Genomic DNA, 20,321 nt, shown 5'->3' on the forward strand with positions numbered 1-20,321 from the left:
GTGTCATATCTGTACCACCAAATACAGCACAAGCAGTTTGAGTGACCTAACTGGGATGGACCAAAGAACAAAACAGCATAAATCTGCCACATGGAGAGCCTGTTTGTCTTAACACTCAAAGTCATTAAGATGGGTCACCGCAAACAAAACAGCACAGATGGGAAACAAGAATATGTTTGGTACAATAATGTACCTGCCCTTGTTTAGGGTTTTCTTGTTGATTTTAGGTTATGCTTGTTCCTATTGATATCTATAGAGACCTTTTGCTGCATCAAGGTCCAGTGACACAGGAGATAAGACTTATCTGTCACTCAGTGGAAGACACTTCACACGTACCTCCCACAACACATGAAGCGTCACGCTGCTAACCACAAAGTAGTATAGCATATTGGTTAGATATGGGAACCAGTTGTTTGCTCCAGCAGTGCGATTTGTCAGGTCAAATTGTTTTGCAGCGTGTGTGCACGTATCATGTGTGTATCACAGCCTGTTAGACAGTAACCTGATAACAAATTGTCAGCATATCTGCTTCATTAAAAGAAGAACCCGGATACATATAAGAGGTAAGTGTAAAGAAAACAAGTATTTTTTTGTAAACAACTCTATAATAAAATGAAGCTCAGGAAACATATTTTTTGTGTCTTTCTTCAACTAAGAGATATTGGATCTTGATTAAGGTCACTTTGACACTACAGCTTTTGATGTTTAGTTGGCGTGAAATTGGTTTTCTGAACTCAGGCTTCACCACTGAACCACACCTGAGTCCACCTGATCTTGGATCAAAGCAATATAGCCTAGGCTCGCCGAAGTAAACATCTATTAAAGACTGTGGCAGGGTGACCAAAGTCGGACACAGTGTACCCTACGGTAATGCCATGCAGGTCTCTCAGTAGCTTGGCTTTTCTGAGCTGCCCCATACAGACAGCATTTCCAGTGCTGTGCATACAAAGGAGAACAGACCGGTCTCCTGATTAAAGGTGCAATAAGCATTTAATGACAGCGGTAATGAGGCATCATCACATGGTGCCATTGTAGTATTTTGTCACACTTATTATACCATAATGCGTTTTTGATAAATGTCTGTTTGGAATAAACTGCCTTTGGATGGCAGCACATATTCTTGACATATTTTGTATCTGCGGAAAAGGAGGCTGGATTTAACCTCTGGATCAGACCAAGCAGGGGAAGTATGAATGGCTGTCCCATTACCCAATTACAGTCTGACAAACAGTGCGAAAAACTGGGTGTCCTGTGCAAAGAACAGAGAGCATACCGTACACGAGAAAGTTTGACCCCCAAAGTACAATTCGACTGCCTGGTGTGATTGCTCTGTACCGTACCAAGGTGGTCTCCGGTATCATTCACTTTGGTTTGGGGGCCATACACACCACTGTAAAAACATTCTGATACACACAGCACATTTATGACATTTGAGGATTACTCCACTTTCATAAAACAAATCCCGATAATTTACCCACCCCCATGTCATCAAAATGTTTGTGTTTCTTTGTTCAGTCGAGAAGAAATGAAGATGAGGAAAACATTTCAGGACTCCACTCCATATATTGGACTTCAAAGGTTTACAGTTTTAACGCAGCTTCAAAGGACTCTAAACGATCCCAACAGATTCATTTGAATCTTGTCTAGCGAAACGATCGTCAAATTCGCTAAAAAGATTAAAATAAGTACTTTTAAACCACAACTCCCCATCCAGCACCAGCCGTGCGATGGATCAGCACGACCTTACATATAACGTTATCAATGGTCACGTGTTACATATGTAAAACGCACAATTGTGGACCATTTTAAACAATAAACTGACACAAAGACATTAGTATTAGTATCATTCCACATACAACAATGTCACAACGCTCCTCTTTCTCCACACTTGTAAACACTGGAGCGGTAGTTTCGCATACGCCATGCGTTACCTTTCGACGTGATTATGTAATAGGTAAGATCGCGCTGGCGCATCACACGGCCAGTGCAAAACGACAAGCCGTGGTCAAAAAGTACCAACTTTTTGGCGAAAATTACGTTTACTATATGGAGAAAACTCCTGGAAGGTGTTCCTCAAAAAATTTTATTTCTTCTCGCCCAAACGAAGAAAGACATAAACATCTTGAGTAAATTATCAGAATTTTGTATTATGAAAGTGGAACATTCCTTTCAATACCCTCAAGAAAGATTAAGAAGCATATTAAGAACAGTCTGCTATCCTATTAATGTTGCTTTAATGTAAATACTGAATGATCTACGCAGTGTGTATGATTTTAAACACACCTAATAAGCCATAAACGCATTATTATGAAGAACATCGTGCATATCTTTCAGGTTTTTTCAAAACAATCACATATTTTAGTGACTTAAGTGTACTCGGGTACAGACCATAAAGTGTAAGTACACTAACAATCGTCTTTGGGTACGGTTTGGTACGTTAAGTACAATATGAGTGCGCCCCAAAGGCTTTGGATTTAAAAATGGGTGGTCAAGATCAGTGGCGGCCGGTGAATTCTTTTTCGAGGGTGCGCAATGCGAAGTTCATCACAACAACATGTATGTAGCCCGTCATGTGTGTGGTTCGTCATTTCAAAATGTGTGTTCGGCGCATCAAGCGAACCTGTGTGCATCACATGTATCTTGCCAAAACAAGCGCCCGCCGCAGACGCGTCCAAAGGGCCCATGATAAAAGAGACGCTCGCGTTTGGCAGATACTCGCATAATCTCATGTGTTTAGTGTTAAGTTAGTGTCTTGCGAGTATTTTGTGAACGTGAGCGTCTCTTCCATCACAAACACCTTCGACACGTGTGCAGCAGGCACTTATTTTGACAAGACACGTGATGCACATGGTTCACATTATGCAACAAACACATGACACTCCGAACACGTATTTTGAATTTGTGCCCTTCTGAAGAGAAGTCACCAGCCGCCACTGGTTAAAACCAAAAATTATTCATTTGCAGCAGTGAGAAACAGTGAATATTGGCAATGGGATGTAAGCACGAGTAACTCGAGGAAGTTGAATAATGTACAGCTTTATGCAAATGTATGCAATGCTTTGATTACCATCTGGAGCAAAGAGACGGCGCTCACGTGATCCGTCTCCTGTGAGTTACTGCGGTAAGGGTTAAGCAAGATGGAGGAGAACTTCATTACACTGTGAAGGATTTCACTAGTAGGAAGTGTTTGGAAAAAACAGATGAAGTGAGTTTGACATTTTGTTCATGATGCATTGTTCGCCACTGTAACTTATATACAAACTGTATTCACTTTAATGCTAGTGTCTAACTATGCTATACATCCCACTTGTGATCCGTGTTTCAGCTGATCTAACGCCCCATACAAACATTAAATGTCAGTTACAACCCAACAAAATAGCCATACAAAGTTCTGTATGAATAATATGCCTGTGGGACATAAAAATCTACCCACACCTGGCCACTATTCTCATTTATTCATTAAAGATGTCCAAAAAAACACATGCTTGTATGGGTTTATGGGGTTGTAAATTTCAATTGTGCATTTTGTATTTGTACGATGCTCCATCTCAAATATCATGTTTGTCTCTTTTTAATTGTTTTTCATAATATGGGTCAGATATGGTTATGAAGCAATTCAAGAAAGAGCTCATCCAAAAATACTACTCATGTTATCATTTACTCACCCTTTTAAACGTGTAATACCAGAGCTAGCACCTAATTCATGTGACAATCGAATTTAAATTAGGAAGAATATCTATCTTTGATGTCTGTACACGACCCTTCTCATAGGATTTCCATTGAAGGCACCTGCTAAGGTCAGCAACAAGACATAAAACTGGTTTCCATGGTGGCAGTATCCCACACGAAGCTCCGCCTCCTCCCACCCTCTCATAATGTCCACATAATTATGCTGGCATCTTGGTACATCTCTGTACCCACATGGGTTTAGGAGTTCATCACAATAACAGAAACTCTGTCTCAAAGTTAGTCGACTCATGCTGTGTGCTCGGTGTTCATGCAGTTTTTGGCCAAGTGAGCAGAAATTAAGAGGAAACGACGACGCATGTGTTCCTGGGTCAAGGGCAAACTGTGGTGTCACCGAGCGCCAGGCAGGGGGCGCCAGCTATATCCCGTCCCACTAGGAGCCTGTCCTGCAGCCAGACAGTCGCAGGCATGCAGCACAGGGCATGCAAAGATCTAAAGCACAGGCATAGGTCTCCGCTTCCGAGCGGGAGAGAGAGAGAGAAAGAGAAAGAAAGAGAGAGGAGGAACATTCATCTTTTTGAGTTGCCAGAGTTCATCACTGATACAACACCATACATTGCATTGCTAGCTTGAATAACAAATATTGATTATGACCAGTATGACAAATCCTCTATTGGGTGCTGTTTACATCATTTTTTGACTCACTGCAGACATCTATACACCAGGAAGTCCTTTTTATTGTATACATTTAAATGATCAGGAAGAAAACTTGGAAAAGCAGTCGACTAGGGATGCACCAATGTATCGGCATAAAATCGATATCAGCAGATGTCATTCTACTAAATAATCGTGTACTGTATCAGCACAGAAATGCTGTATCGGTGCATCCCTACTTATTTGTGGCAGACACTATATTTAATTTGACATGAATGAAAACGATCCTATTAGCAAGGGCTAGTCAACTAGCGACCCGCGAGCCACTCATCCAATCATCTTTATCCGGCCCGTCAGTCGGATTTAAAATCAGCGTGGTTACTTTACAGCAGCTGGTGGCTTAATTTCTAGATCCAATTTAAGCTTTAAATGCAAAATAAAAACATGTGCGACTTCACTGCATGTGGCATGCCGACCGGAAGTGATGTATCCTTTAAAAACGATTGATTACTGATAATAAGTAAATTATTAAGTATAAATTTATTTGTAGATTAAAGGCTCTTGCACTGGAATGAGCTTTTCTCCCATTTTGTCACGGATTTACGATTAAACTGAAATTTCATTACAACTGCCACTAGGGGGCAAACTCCGACAGTCGTATCCAAATGTAGTGTACAATTGAAAGGCGGTTTTGCTTATATATCTTAAAAATATTAAAAAAAGAAAAAAGTGAAGTGCAATTTTTGTCATTAGGAGAAGACTATATGTTGTAAATACCTGAAATGTAACAATTTATGTAAGTTAAACAGTTATAAACAAAAGAAATGAAGAGCTCTGCATTACAGTTAGTGCTATGCAAAAATGCATGTTTTGTTTATTTTCACTTGATAACTGTTGAACTATTAACATTTGTCTCTTGCAATGTTAAACTGCATTTTTTTTAATATAAAAAAGAAAATACGAGTAAAATATGAGTTTTCAGTAATTAAATGGCAAAAATTTTAAATGCATGTTTTTTAACTCTTTTCTCGCCATTGACAAGTTAACTCATCAATTATGAGAAAACGCTTCTCTCCCAATGACGAGTATTTCCGGCTTTCAGCAATACATTCTGCAACTTATGCAACCCGGAAGTAACGCCTCAAGTGAAAGAGTAAGAACTCTGTGTATGTTTTGAGGATCGCTCTGAATCTGATCTCAATTAAAAGTCCTTCACAAAATTAGAATTATCTCAGTTTTTGCTCAAAATTTGGTGTTTTTGAAGAAACCTACCCATATTTGACAAGTGAACTAATGAAGGTAGGATAAAATATATATATATATATATATTTTTTTTGAAAGCAGAGGGTCTGTTTTTTCATTTGATATATTGTATGTTTATGTATTTAAAGAAGAACATTTTCTGGAGGGCATTCAACTTTTGTGAAAAATGCTAGCGCTGGCTGGCAACTTGGCAAGCTGGCAAAAATGCTGACAGGGAAAGAGTTAATATATGACCTATAACAAAAGTAACAAAAACAACATATGATATAACATATATAATAATAATTTATTTATAATAGGTAAAATCTAGTTAAAAAAGGTACAAATAGGGGTAAAAGTTTAGACATAAGGTCCTGTCATGTATAATTTTGTGCACTTGTAACCATGTAACCAAAACGACATTAAATCTATCCGTTTAGTCTGCTGTAAGTTTATAGAGCCGACACACTAACATATCACTGGATCCCTGTTCTGATACACTGACTTTCTGATACCCTCTGACTGTGTTGCATTATTCATGTACATAAACATTTGTACACACATGCATGCACAGACAAACAGGCGCTCTTTTTTTATCTGTTCGACACACAAAAGGAGAATCTCAATGCTCAATAATTCATCAGGGATAGACGGCAGCTGGTCTTCCAAAACAGACAATATTGCGTATGAGCAAGACCTTGTAGCGCGTACGTGTGTATGTGGGTGGTGCTATAAAATGTGTGGGCATCAGCAGAATGAAGCGGCAGTATCTAGATTGATAATTGATTAATCCAAAGTCCTGTACAAATAGTAGTATGGTGTTTGTGAAGTACGTAAAGTGTGTGCTCGCGTATTTCTGTGGGTAAGAACACACCCTAACGCTCTAGTCTGCCTGTTCAGGTATGCGTGTGTGTGTGTGTGAGTTGGGGTGTGCCTTGTTTAATCATTGAGTGAAGATCAATACCGCCCATTTAGCAATGTATACTACAGCTTTAAAGGTGAACTGTGTGTCGTTTTTATGTTAACTACAAACAAAACCTTTGCAGGTCGATTTGCCTTAAAAGTGCAAACATTGCTTTGTGGTGCTGTCAAAACTTTGCTCTGTTTGAGAAAACCGTCTTAGCCAATAGCACGAGTTTGTACTGAACAATTGCAGACTGTGGGGAGTGTTCTGGAATCTTGTTTATCATTGTTTTTGGAGAACATTACACAGCTTTAAGGCAAGTGCAAGCATGCACTCATCTCCATTAGGCACTGCCTAAACAAACACAGTGCATAAAAAAACACAATGAAATTACAATGTTAAAAAAAGGACTGCCTGGTGCGTATGTCGAGACAGAAAAGACACCAGATGCCACGTCTGGCACAGAGATATCTGATACAGCACGATAGTAGTACAAACACTGTCGGCTTCTCTGCTGTGCTGATGTCAGTAAAAAAGCAACTTCACTTTTCCTTTGCAGTGGTCATACTGTTCGAATTTCTTTTTGTGCTGATCTCAAGCTCTCTCCCGCTCATCTGGCCCCCGGTCGGCTTAGTTTTATTACCCATCCGTGATTTTTAATGAAATTTAGAGCCTTTTAATGCGTTGTTTGGCCAGAGCCCCTGCAGATTTCGTCTCTGTCAACTCGAAAAGAATGAGAAAGCAAAGAGAAAGGACAGAGGAGAGGTCAGGTTAAGTTTTCATTAGCAGCTAAATACACGCACACGAAGACCCATGCAGCTTGGCACACGCCCCATACCTGCCAGAAGTCCTGCAGAGAGGGAGGGGCGCACAGAAAGGGGGAGGGCGATTCCAAGGGGGGATGAAAAGGTAAAGAGATGGCAGAAAAGAGAATGACGGGTTTTATTGGTTAGATGAACGCATGAAAGAGCCGAAAACACAAATTAATTAACACAAACGCAACATAGGATTAAATAATACAATGACATCTTGAGACCTGGAGGAACAATGAATTTATGTGTTAATAGAGACTGAACATAGATACACAATTCATAGGTGTTAATACAGATACATACATGTTATCAGAGTTGGGGAATGACTAACTAGAAACTTTATGTAACTCGTACCATAGCTGCTAAATAGATTTTTAAAAGCTTACTTTCACTGCGGATGAACTTGCGTAAATGAGTAGCCTGTATTTTGGCACGCTACAATTTCAAATTAGCCTCCCCAACACTGACAGTCATACTTTAGAAACCATACATGAGATTTACACATTAAAAGTGGGCTAAAGGGAGTGCACGTTCCCTCATACACACACACGCACGCACACAAAGAAATTTAGCTGTGAAAATCACACTTGCGAAGCACCAGCCGTGATGACCTGCAAATTACTGTTGACGTACAATAAAGATTAAGGTTAATAGTGCAGGAGTGTTAACACACTCACATAACAATTACGCACAAGTGTTAAGTAGCATAGCAAACTCAAACGCTAAAAATACTTTTCCTGGAATCCTATCCTAAAATCTCAGTGGCTATGGTGACATGGAGAGAGGATGATTAAGACTGTCCCAACAGTCCTGCCGGGAGGCTACATATAGCAATCCCAAGTGCCAGCTCAGATAGATGAATAGAAATTAAGAAATACAGAGACATATTTCACATCCTTCAGGAAACACATTGGCTGAGAATCCGCAGGGACAAAACGAAAAATATAAAATAAACTAGAGGTTATATAGTCAGTTTTATCGGATGCACACGCATTGTCGCTGTTAAGCTCCTGAATCAAAGTGAACTTTCGGTGTGTATTTATTCATTGGTCTGGCTTGTGGCTAAACTGATCTCTGAAACAAATACCTTGTCAAAAATAAAATGTTTTGGTTTGCCGTGGGGCGACGATGACTGTTCAGAAAGGTTTGGCAGCCAGGCATTCAAGGAACTGTAGCTTGTATATGTTTATTTTACACAGTAATGTTAGCTTATTTTAATGCTTGAAACGTGTTAGATATGATATAGCAACATAGACAAATGTAACCTCCAGGGCCGCACTCGTGTCCTGATCCCCCTAAACGAACACGTCCCTGTTGCCTTGTCAGATCATGTCCAGGTTCCCCTGGTCTCATCACGTCGCGTTCTCCTGGTCTGACCGCATCCAAGTTCCCCCTGACTGAACGCATCCCTGGTCCCTGTCTGATTGTGCCCGGTTCGATCAGTCTCATCGTGTCCAGGTTCCCCCAGTCTCATCCCATCCAGGTTCCCCCAGTCTGATCACATCCCATTTCTTCCTTGACTGAACATGTCCCAGTTCCCCCTGACTGAACGCGTCCCTGTCCCCCTGTCTCATCCCATCCTGGTTCCCCCGGTCTCATTGCGTCCCAGTTCCCCCTGACTAAATGCGTCCCTGGTTCCGGTCTGATTGTGTCCCAATTCACCCGGTATCACCACGTCCAGGTTCCCCCAGTCTGAACGCGTCCCAGTTCCCCCTGACTAAATGCCTAAATGCGTCCCAGTTCCTCTGTCTGATCCCATCCTGGTTCCCTCGGTCTCATCCCGTCCAGGTTCTCTCAGTCTGACCGTGCCCCAGTTTCCCCTGACTGAAAGCGTCCCAGTTCGCCCTGACTGAATGCGTCCCTGTTCCCCGTCTGATCCCATCCTGGTTCCCCCGGTCTCATCGCGTCCAGGTTCTCCCGGTCTGACTGCGTCCCAGTTTCCCCTGACTGAACGCGTCCCAATTCGCCCTGACTGAATGCGTCCCTGTTCCCCTGCCTGATCCCATCCTGGTTCCCCCGGTCTCATTGCGTCCAGGTTCTCCCGGTCTGACCACGTCCCACTTCCCCTGGACTGAATGCGTCCCTGGGTCCTCTCTGATTGTGTCCCAATTCACCCGGTCTCATCGCGTCCAGGTTTCCCCGGTCTGATTACATCCCAGTTCCCCTGACTAAATGCGTCCCTGTTCCCCTGTCTGACACCATCCTGGTTCCCCCGGTCTCATCGCATTCCAGATTCCCCCGGTCTGATCACATCCCAGTTCTCCCTGACTGAACGCATCCCAGTTCCCCTGACTAAATGCGTCCCTGTTCCCCTGACTGATCCCATCCTGGTTCCCCCAGTCTGATCGCGTTCCGGTACCCGCTATCTGATCACCTTCCGGAGGCTGGGGGCCAAGGGGTAGGCATAGGGATAAAAAACAAAATTGGAATTGGGCCTAAATCTATAGTAACTTGTGTTGCATGGTATGCCACTGATGCTGTAGGAGTGCAGATACTAATCTAATATAAAACACCAGACGTGACACAGTAGTTTTCATAACAGTAGTACTGTGTTTGCTGTAGTATGATAACTACCACCTGCTAGAAGGGGTAAATGTTTGACTGGTCAGAATAATCCACTTAGCCACTGTTGGTAGATGCCATAACCATACTAAGTTTTGGGAAAAAAGCATCTGTCTGTATTGATAAACGTATATTCGAGTAAAATACAATATAGTTCAAAAACATACGACTTGGTAATATTTCACTAGTATGCGTGTGTCACACATACTGCATTTGCAGTGCGCTGTCCTTGCTCTTCCAAGCTTCATAACGGTAGTATACAGGGATCAGGGAACAACTTCTGACTTTGATGCTCAAAAAAGTGCATCCATCCTTAAGAAATCCACACGGCGACTTCAGGGGGTTAATAACGGTCTTTTGCAGGTAATCAATGCAATTTTGTAAGAAAAATATCCATATTTTAAACTTTATAAACCTTAATAACTAGGTTCCATTATCGGCCAGCGCGCATTCACAGAGCTCCTTTTTCTTCGTTTAATGTGTATTATAAATTTGTGGTCACTGTTGTTTTACTACAAATAAAACCAAAAGACTTTGTTAGTATAATCAAACCATTGTTAATGTTAAAATATTTTAACAAAATATATTTAAAAAATATTTTTTATTATATTATATTTTATTTATAAACCCAGTGACGAAGCAATAGCAGCATTGCTGGACGGCATCTGCAATTGACTGGACGGACCACATTCGTATGCAGTCTAACCTGTTAGCATGGGCACGCAAAAATTCGCAATGCAAATGGAGTATGTGTGAGGCAGCCAAACCTTGAAACCTTAAATCTGTCATGTCAACCTCTGGCTCACCCAATGGCCTGTGGACAGCACGTGTCCAATCACTTTTCGCAATTCTGTCTGGTGCCACTGGGGTTTTAATTTAGTGTAATTCAGAGCAATTATTCTCCACTGAATGGAATTAAACCACCTATATCTTTTTCAGCTAGTTCAATTAGCTGCAAGACTTGATCAGTGAAAAACTGAGAAGTGTTTTCACCGATGCTGAATAACAATGTGTTCAATCAACTCATTACTATTAATCTGTTAACAAATAGCCCAATAAAGTGTGCGTAAACTGCACTAACAGTACTACACAAAGAGTGTACAAAGACCAGTACAAAGATCAGCCACGTTCAAGGGTTATCTGTACCGAGTCATTTGATTTATGTCCTGAGAAAGTCCTAAAACTACACGCATCCCTGCACAGGTCAGATCTGCATGAATTTGCATGCTGGTATAAACAGAAATCTGCACATCTGTAGTACTGATGGGTGCCATGGACACCAAATGTTTTTGTTTTAATAAAAACTGAAGGAAGTAAAGTTGTTTAATGATGTCACAATGACACGGACAGAGCAGAGGTGTATTTAAGGAAGTACCATCTCAAGAATAAAGTGCAGAGATGATACCAGAAAGCAAAACTGTTTTGGCACATGACAGAAAATACAAATAACAATGACATTTATCCCTGAATGGAAGGAAAGAGCGTAAATGTCTTTCTGCTGTACCATAAAGAGAAAATGTGACTCAGAAGAGTCTGAAGTGGATGAGTTTCTGTGAAGAGAAAGTTTATGTTGAAATAAAACAAATGGATCCATCCTGCGTCATTCTGTCGTGCTGCAATGACAAAAGTAACCATTCATTCCCACTCACTCACCCACATCTCACACTGTGCTTGCTTACCTTTCCATCATAGCGTTTCACTGTAAACTGATCCAGACCACGATCTGTAAAAGACAGAGAGGAGAGAGAAGAGAGAGTTATATTTTTACATTATGTAGGATGATATATGAAGAAAACATTAAATCACAAAAACCATGAGTGCTATATATACATTGCACATATAATACAGAGCACTTTTATCACTATATCTCTATCAGAATTTACGTTAACTCTTTTCCAGCAAGCGGTTTTTTTTTTTTCAAAAAAGTTGCCAGTACGCACCAGCATTTTTTATGATTTTAACAAAAGTTTAATGGCTTCCAAAAATGTTCTCCTTTTAAAGGGATACTCCATCGTTTTGTCATATTAAACTATGTTATTACCTTAACTAAGAAGAGTTGACACATACCTCTATCATCTTAGGCTACGTTCACACTGCATGGCTTAATGCTCAATTCTGTTTTTGTTTTTTTATTAGATTTTTTTGCAAGGCTGTTCACATTTCCAATTAAATGCGACCTTTTGTGATCTCCTGTGTGAACGTGAAATGACCCAGAAGTGACCCGCATGTGCAGAAGAGTACTCAACTGTCAACGACGTCACTCGTTGTTTGCGGAAGTAGCTAACGTTAAACATGGATGTCAACAATAGTGTAGTCAACAGCGGAGCTCTTTTTGCAATATTAAAGTTATTTTCCAAACGGAGCCAGCACACTTACAATCTTCTTGTTTTAAGAAGAAAATTAAAAAGAAGGAGGAGAGCAAGGTTTTTGGCCATGGCGTTTTGTGGAGCAGTGTTAGCAAATATTAATTAAATCTATGACCTCGCTTCCCTTCCATTGACTGGTCTCCGCAGCATCGTCCGCCATGGTTGTTGTTTATCTTCTCGTTCCCGCCTACTTCAATGCAGAATTATGACGTTTGTAGCGTATCAATGACGTACGGTCGGATACATGTAGCCTGGCCGTCAGACGGAGGTCGCATTTTAAAAGATCAGATACGTATCGGACTCAGGACCACATACCCAAGTGGCCTGGGTCACATTTGAAAAGATCGGATCTGTGTCGTTCAGACTGTCATGAAAAGATCAGATACAGGTCGCATAGGGGCAAAAAAATCGGAATTGGGTCGTTTCAGTGTGCAGTATGAACGTAGCCTAATCGCTGTGGCACGCGACGACAATTTGATAGCACTTAGCTTAGCCCAGTTCATTCAATGGTACCAAACAGAGGGGCTGTTTACACTTCGTATTAAGATGTGTTTTCATCGATCAGATCACAAGTGGACGAGAGAGACACATTACGTTTACACCTGGTATTTAAATCTGTCTCTTTTGTCCACTTTCGACCGCTTCTGTGCTGAATACTATGAGGGGGTGGTCTGTGAGAAGGTGGGCGAGTCTCTCAGCTGTCATTCAAACCCAAGCGGGAGTAATTATGAGTTTATATGGACGCAAACTAATATTATGTCGGAGTGCACTGCTTGTTTAGCAAGTAAACATGCTGCACAGTGTTTTGTACATGAGTATGTAAGAGCTTTCTTTGAATTTTCAGCGCAATTGATGAAATAGGATCGCGCAACTTTCACACGCTTTCAAACCGAAACTACGGAGATCAGCCGCTTAGTTTTATCAATGAAAGGCTAAAAATAGCGCTGTTCACCGAATGTTCATGCCAGAAGTCAAAAAAAGACGTAAAACTTGTGTTTAGTACCTCAGATTAGATAAATGGGCGGAGAGAAGACGGTCGCGTGTGCTGTTCAAACGCATTCAACCACATGTGCGTTCCGCAACTCCAAAGCGATCCGATCGAAAGTGGTTTCGACCACCTCTGGATGTGGTTGAAAGTGGTCGAAAGTGGACGAGCTCAAAACGTTTTGAACACCGTTTACACCTGGCATTAACGTCGTCCACTTGTGATCCGATCGAAGAAAACACATGTTAATGCCAAGTGTAAACAGCATCAGAGATGAAGTTAGAAATGACCAAACACATCAACGTTTTCCCTATTTTTCCCGTAGTTATACGACCAGGTATGGTGGCACAAAACAAAAACTGGTGCTCTTCAAAAGTGGGTTAAAAAGGGTAACTATAATGTATGGCGGAATAGCACCCCTGGGAGCACTTCGACTCAGCGCAGCAAAAAGTCACACCTAAAATCCGCTACCCTTCTCCCTCTCATAATGAGCACCACCTAGATAATAGCGGAAATATGAATTGTCGTAAAAACTCGTCATTGACAAGGAAGTGTTTCTCTTAATTGACAAGACAACTCATCAATGGCGGGGAAAGAGTTCAAAACAAGTTGATATAGCGTTTCTTATCTTTGTCAACAGTTGGTGGCACTAAATGGTCGTAAACCACCATTTAACAGAAGTAAATCTACGTGCTGTCACATTAAAGCCGGAAAGACATTGGTGTCGGCAATCACTAATGACGGATTTATTTTTTCTTATTAGCACCAAACATGTTTTTTGTGGTACTTGGATGCTTGGTTTGGTGTTTGTGTCATGAATAAACACACAACGTGCTTAAAAAGAGAGTTTGAACAACTAAAACAGCTGCAGTTTTGTCTCCTTGCTTACACGGTCATTGTGGCTGTTCATTGTCATGTTTTGGAAGCGTAATGATATCATATGATATGGGCTTGACAAATCAGGGAAGGATACACAATTATCCAGAAGAGCAGGGTGCGAATGTGGGCACCCATGACTTTGTATACATAAGACTGTAGTTATGTCCATCTACGCTGCGCCGCTGAGTTTTCAAACTTAAAAGGTCTCCTGTTTACAAAATTCAACGTTTACGAAAGTCAACAACTCTGGAGTAGTGTAAATGCAAGGTGTAACCGTAGCAAAAGTAGTGCATTTAAAACGAAAATGTATTATTTATTCTTTATTCTGATAAACATGAAGAAATATATTTTGAGAAATGTTTGTAACCAAACGTTCATGAGCCCCATTCACTCCCATAGTATTCTTTTTTCCTACTATGGAAGTCAAGGGGTTCATGATCAGTTTGGTTACAAATGAATTTTTAGCTGAATGATCCCTTTAAACTGCTTTCTATGTAAACAGCAAATACATTTAAATCAGAGTTTTAATCACACAAAAACAGACCTATTTATGCATGCATCTCACTGGAGGCTTGCATTTAGCATTTTCTAATAGTCATTACAGGAACCGGGCTATTACTGATGTGTACAAGTGATTAATATCAGCTATTATAGACTCATTTCCATTCTACAGAGCATTCAAATAAATGCCAGAATCGTCCAGCATCGAGGCGGTCCAACATTCATCTTGTGTAAAAACAAAGAAATGTAATTTTAGTCAGTGGGCTAAATTAAGCTGAGGTCAGATTTCCTCTGTACCTTTGTCTTTACTCTGTAGGAGATTAAAGGGAGCACTGACCTCCATTCAGTGTTATAACTGAGATGATACGTGGATGCAGGCTAGGAAAGATATTGGTAATTTGGTGCTAGCCTACTACATAACAAATAAAATTTTTCCATCCTAACAGCAGTACAGGAATTTAGTGAGAGGACGGCAAAACGTAAAGTCTGCTACAACAAAAAACAAAGGCACTTCCTTTATCCGCCATTGGTTAGGACAAACATTAGTCCCAATCCAATGATATGCCATCGGTTAAGCAAATTTTGTCGCGTTGCACTTTTCAAACAAATAAAGCAAAGCATAATCATCCACAAATGGCTTATTCACTGTAAAACAAAGTTTTTAACATCAAAACATACATTTGTATGTAAAATTGACTTTCTTAACATTGCATTCTTGACCCACTTTAAACGAAACCTTTTGACTGACAGCTTAAAGCCGCAAGATTGGGTCTGACTTGCACTTTCCACCGCTCCAAACTTGGACCGGTTTTGTGCCGAGCATATCTCTTTAATTCTGCTGCTGAAACGGGATGAATTATGGAACAGCTTTCCTTACAGCAAGATGAATAATGAATTTTATGTTCACTTTCCCATCTCTTTCCCCTCTAAATGAAAGTCAGACTCTCTAAACGTATTTAAATGACATCACATGGCGCTGTAGCATGCTGTGTGTTCTGCCATCCCATTCACAAATGAAGAAGTACATTTTTCAAAATGTCTAAAATATACTGTGTGCTTCTAGTATGATACTCCAGATAAATGCTACAAAACATCCACAATCACACTTCAATCAATCATTCAGCGATACTCTGTTAGTCACAGCAAGCGGTCCTCGAGATGAATATATTAAAATTCTTATGTTAGTGCACACAAAAGCAAGGTGACCTCATAACGCCTACCACAACTCACAATTCAAAAGCTTATTCAGCAAACAAATGAGGAGTTCAGATGCAACAGCCGTTAGACTCCACCTCCATCAAAAATGAGAAAAACATGTCAAATACATTTAAGTATAGTACGTGTGTGCTAATGTATGTGCATGGACGAACGCACAGCCATGCAAAGTATAGTTTATTTGACTGGCACGTGTACACAGACATTCCACGCATGTGCATTATGAAAAAATGCAATGCATTTCCTGAGCTACATACTAGCTTTTCCTGTAGGCACATGCGTGACCTATGCTTACAATGTATGTGTGGTTTTAACTCATTCCCCGCCAGCCATTTTTTTAAAAGTTGCCCGCCAGCATTTTTTGGGATTTTCACAAAAGTTTCACAAAATCCTTCAAGGAAAATGTTCTTCTAAAAATATATAAACATACAAATATATCAAATGAAAGAACAGACCCTTTGCTTTCAAACGAACAACAAACAAACAAACAAAACGGGGAAAGAAATTTTTTATCCTATTTTTTCTCTGCTTATTAACTCTTTAATATGGGTATTTTTCTTTAAAATTACACATTTTTAGCAAAAAGTTGAAATAATTGCAGTTTTGTTAAGGAATTTGTTAGAGATTGGATTTAGAACGATTATCAAAACATACAAACAGTTTTTAGTAAATTAGTAAATAACGTTTATGCTTCAGTTTTTTTAATAAATTGGGTTATAAATTATCTAGTGGATAGTCGTGGTATTGCAGATTAACATAAAAATTCATCAGAAACACGTTATTTCACACAAATGTTTTCTATTAATTGACGATAACTCAAGTTTTTAACAATTGAGTTTTATCGTTTTTGGAATCCATTCAGCCGATCTCCGGGTCTGGCGGTTCCCCTTTTAGCATAGCTTAGCGCAATCCACAGAATCTGATTAGACCATTAGCATTGCGCTCAAAAATAACCAAATAGTTTTGATATTTTTCCTAATTAAAACTTGACTTGCGATTTTCTTGGTAACTTTCAATAGCTGGGGACTATTTTCGGGCAGTGCATAATATCACTACGCCTCCTGCAACCATGTTACGGCAGCAAAGTCCCTGATTATTACGCCAGAATGAGAGTATAGTTCAGAGCCATATCGGCCTAGAAAATTACAACTTTTAATTTTCCGTCTGTCTTAGTACACGATGTAACTAAAGAAGAGTCAAGTTTTAAATAGAAAAATATCAAAACAATTTGGTCATTTTTGAGTGCGATGCTAATGGTCTAATCAGATTCAATTGATTATGCTAAGCTATGCTAAAAGTGCTAGCGCCAAACCTGGAGATCAGCTGAATGGATTTCAAAACGGCTTAAATTAGCATATTTTCAGAAAAAGTGGAGTGTCCCTGTAACATGGCAATAAACTCTAATAAAAACATTTGGCTAGGTGGAGTACAAATTAATGACAATCCAAGCATTTTGTAAGTCATTTAGATTAGGATTATGTGGATGAACAATTCTTTTAAAAGCAAAAACTTGAACAAAAACGTAATAGAGGTATATATAGAAATGACACTACAGAATGAAAGAGAAAGAAAAAGAGAGAGAGGTGCAGGTGTGTGGTAGGTCTCAGGAGTGCTGAGATGAGAAGCACAGACACACAGCTGGTGGTCACCTTCGCTGTACCATTGACTCCAACAAAAAAGATAAAAGTACCTTATTAAAGAGACGGATATGCCTAATACAGTCATTTTCTAACAAGTGAATACGTTCTTTTAGCGATTCCAGTAAAATACATTTCCCTAATGTCCTTATTTAAGAGGGTCTTTCTAATATCCATTGTGCTTTAATAGTGTCCATTTTTCTTGACATCGTCTTACTGACAGATCTTGTAATTAAGGTACATCTGAATTTATCGCATTACAGAAAAGCACTGAGCAAGGTGAATAAGGTAAGTAAAAGACCTGGTTAGTTCCTGGACCGACACTCCTATAAATTAAAGGCCTAACCCTAAATCAACCTCTAAATTAAAGGAGTAGTCACGGTTCCCCCGGTCTGCTACCGTTCCGGAGGCGACACACCGGGGAAAACTCCTGGTGCTTCAGATTGCCAGTACAATACAGCGACTGCAGGAGACCGGAACATGAATAGACGAATGGGAAGAGCATCTGATTTGCTAACAGAGGGGTGTGTGGTGTGCCAGCATACAGGACTACTTACTATAACTAAACTTACATGACTACAGGTTAAGGCGCCATCTTTTAAGTTTGTGATAAATATTGCATCTACTTTGACGTAGGACGTATGATGTCATTTGACAGAGTGTTAGTAATGTACAAATTCTTAGGGGGATATTTTTAACTCTGTTTCAAGTGGCAAGGGACGGGGTAGGCATAGGGGTATAAAATATAATTGGAATTGAAACTAAATCTATCATCATTCTACATAATAAGTTATTTATGATTAGTGATCAAATCTCTCATCACCACATCTGGCTCTCTTATTTTACACTCCTAATTATTTATCAATCATACACAGGCCATGACTTTAGCACCATCTCTTTGCATGCATCAGCTGTTTCTCTATATAGCTCAAGTATCACATATGGGGACATGGTCATATATGTATGTACAGTACTGTATGTATGTACTGTATGTAGATAGCAAGACAGACAGATCCAACAGGTGGACTGTGATCTGTTCTGACAGCAGTAGATCATAAAAAATTGAATTGAAATCAAAGATCATACGTCAGGTTTTATGCACATTATTTACATTTGTTAATATGGATAATACTTATAAAATGTTTGGCTCTTTGTTTGTTATAGTGAATTTTATTTTTTAATTCTCATTTGTGCAATGTTAATAAGTTTGTATGAAGTTGGGCCTATGCACTTCATGGCAATACTTATAATGCATGTTTAATTTAAAATGCTTTTTTTTGTTTTGTATGATAAAAACTATATTTTGGTATAATCTGGGATTGGGTTCTAAAGCAAAATCTGTTTTTGACTGGTGCTGTACATCAACAAGTGTCACAGAGGGTTTGAGGAGGTTAAAGTTGTAACAAGAGCTTGAATTTCACACGACAGTGGCACATGTCCGATCAGTTTTCTTCACTGTGTTAGAAACATGACTTACAACGGGCACACATCACAGCTTTAACACGCACATGGACATTGCCGACTCAGACTGGAGTCAAGGAAATGAGAATGGAGAACTTGGTCAGTGACTCTATATATGAGCGTGTCAACCTTACAGCTATTTACAGACTCAGAAACAAGGCTCAGCATGAAATGAACAAGATTGGTGTGTGTTTGTGTGTCACATGTGTCATTCAAATCTGGGGTGTGAAAGCCTTCTAGCTGTTTTGATGTTGTATGACAAAGTTAAATATTTGTTTTGATGTCTGTGTTAAGTATAGGACTCAAAGGATTTATAATGGATGTCTACTAGTTGGAAATATATGAAGAGTTTGGTTCCAAAACGCAATAAATCTATTTTGACTTATTTGGGTAAAAACATGTTTTCTATACCAAGAAAGTGAGAAGGTGAAAACCACTATTTTCTGTTACAAACTTTCACATAGCATCTTTAGGTTATAATAACATAAAAAATTCAAATCCATAATTTGATTTTCAAAGATTTATTATCAAAATTGATTATTTATTCCACAAAATGCAAGTTTTTTTTATTCTATAAATCTATTGAATCAATATATAAATGTGCATTCATCTTTGTCATGTTATATTTATTTAGTTGACTAGTGCTATACACTGACAAAAAACATTAATGGCATTATCAAAACACTTCTTTGTCATATTAAGAACACTGTCATTGCTGCTGTCGTCCTTGAGACGTCATCGCTGAACTTTTTTGACAGCGATCAACTGTAAAATGTTTTGGTCCATCTTGATATTCGTTGACTTGAAGTAAAATAATGGAATGGTTTTCATAAGATCCCCTGGGGTCAGTGTGACAACATGACAGAAGCTGTTGTGTGAGAACAAGCAACAGCCAGCATTTCTCTCGCCCGAGTGCCTCTCGCGTAAATTATTAGATGTTGATGGCTTACGTTTCTTCCCCGTCACAGAAACCACCACAGGTTTATCAATGCCATCCAAGTATTATTTTGTTTTTGTTGGTTTGTTGATCACAAAGTACAAAGTAGATGAGGAAAACTAGGATTCCGAATGTATTCAATGCGCCGCCATTATTGTTTACAATGTGTGTAATGGTGCGCTGTGATTGGTTGAGTAGATTTATTGCATTCTGCAGAGAAGGAGGGCTGGTGTTTATTGCGTTTTGGGAGAAAAGATGACAGAATAACACGGCGGATATCGGATTTTGCGTAAAATTAAGAATGAACTTTTTAACTCTTTCCCCGCCAGCAGTTTAATGCCTCCCAGAACATATATAAACATACAATATATTAAATAAAAGAACAGACCCTCTGCTTTCAAACAAAAAAAAGTTTTATCTTACCTTCATTAGTTCTCTTTTTATCACCTCTCAAATAATGGTAGGTTTCTTTAAAAACA

General features: G+C 39.6%; 1 protein-coding gene across 1 annotated transcript in view; it reads right to left on the reverse strand.

The window, feature by feature from the left end:
- Positions 1–20,321, reverse strand: part of micu1 (mitochondrial calcium uptake 1) — a 66,459-nt gene that overhangs the window by 23,419 nt on the left and 22,719 nt on the right. The window contains exon 5 of the mRNA XM_055170528.2: positions 11,541–11,584. Coding sequence (XP_055026503.2) covers positions 11,541–11,584 — 44 coding nt within the window. The remainder of the gene's footprint in view (positions 1–11,540; positions 11,585–20,321) is intronic.

This window comes from Misgurnus anguillicaudatus, chromosome 11 (genome assembly GCF_027580225.2).
Source record: "Misgurnus anguillicaudatus chromosome 11, ASM2758022v2, whole genome shotgun sequence".
NCBI classification, from domain to species: Eukaryota; Metazoa; Chordata; class Actinopteri; order Cypriniformes; family Cobitidae; genus Misgurnus; species Misgurnus anguillicaudatus.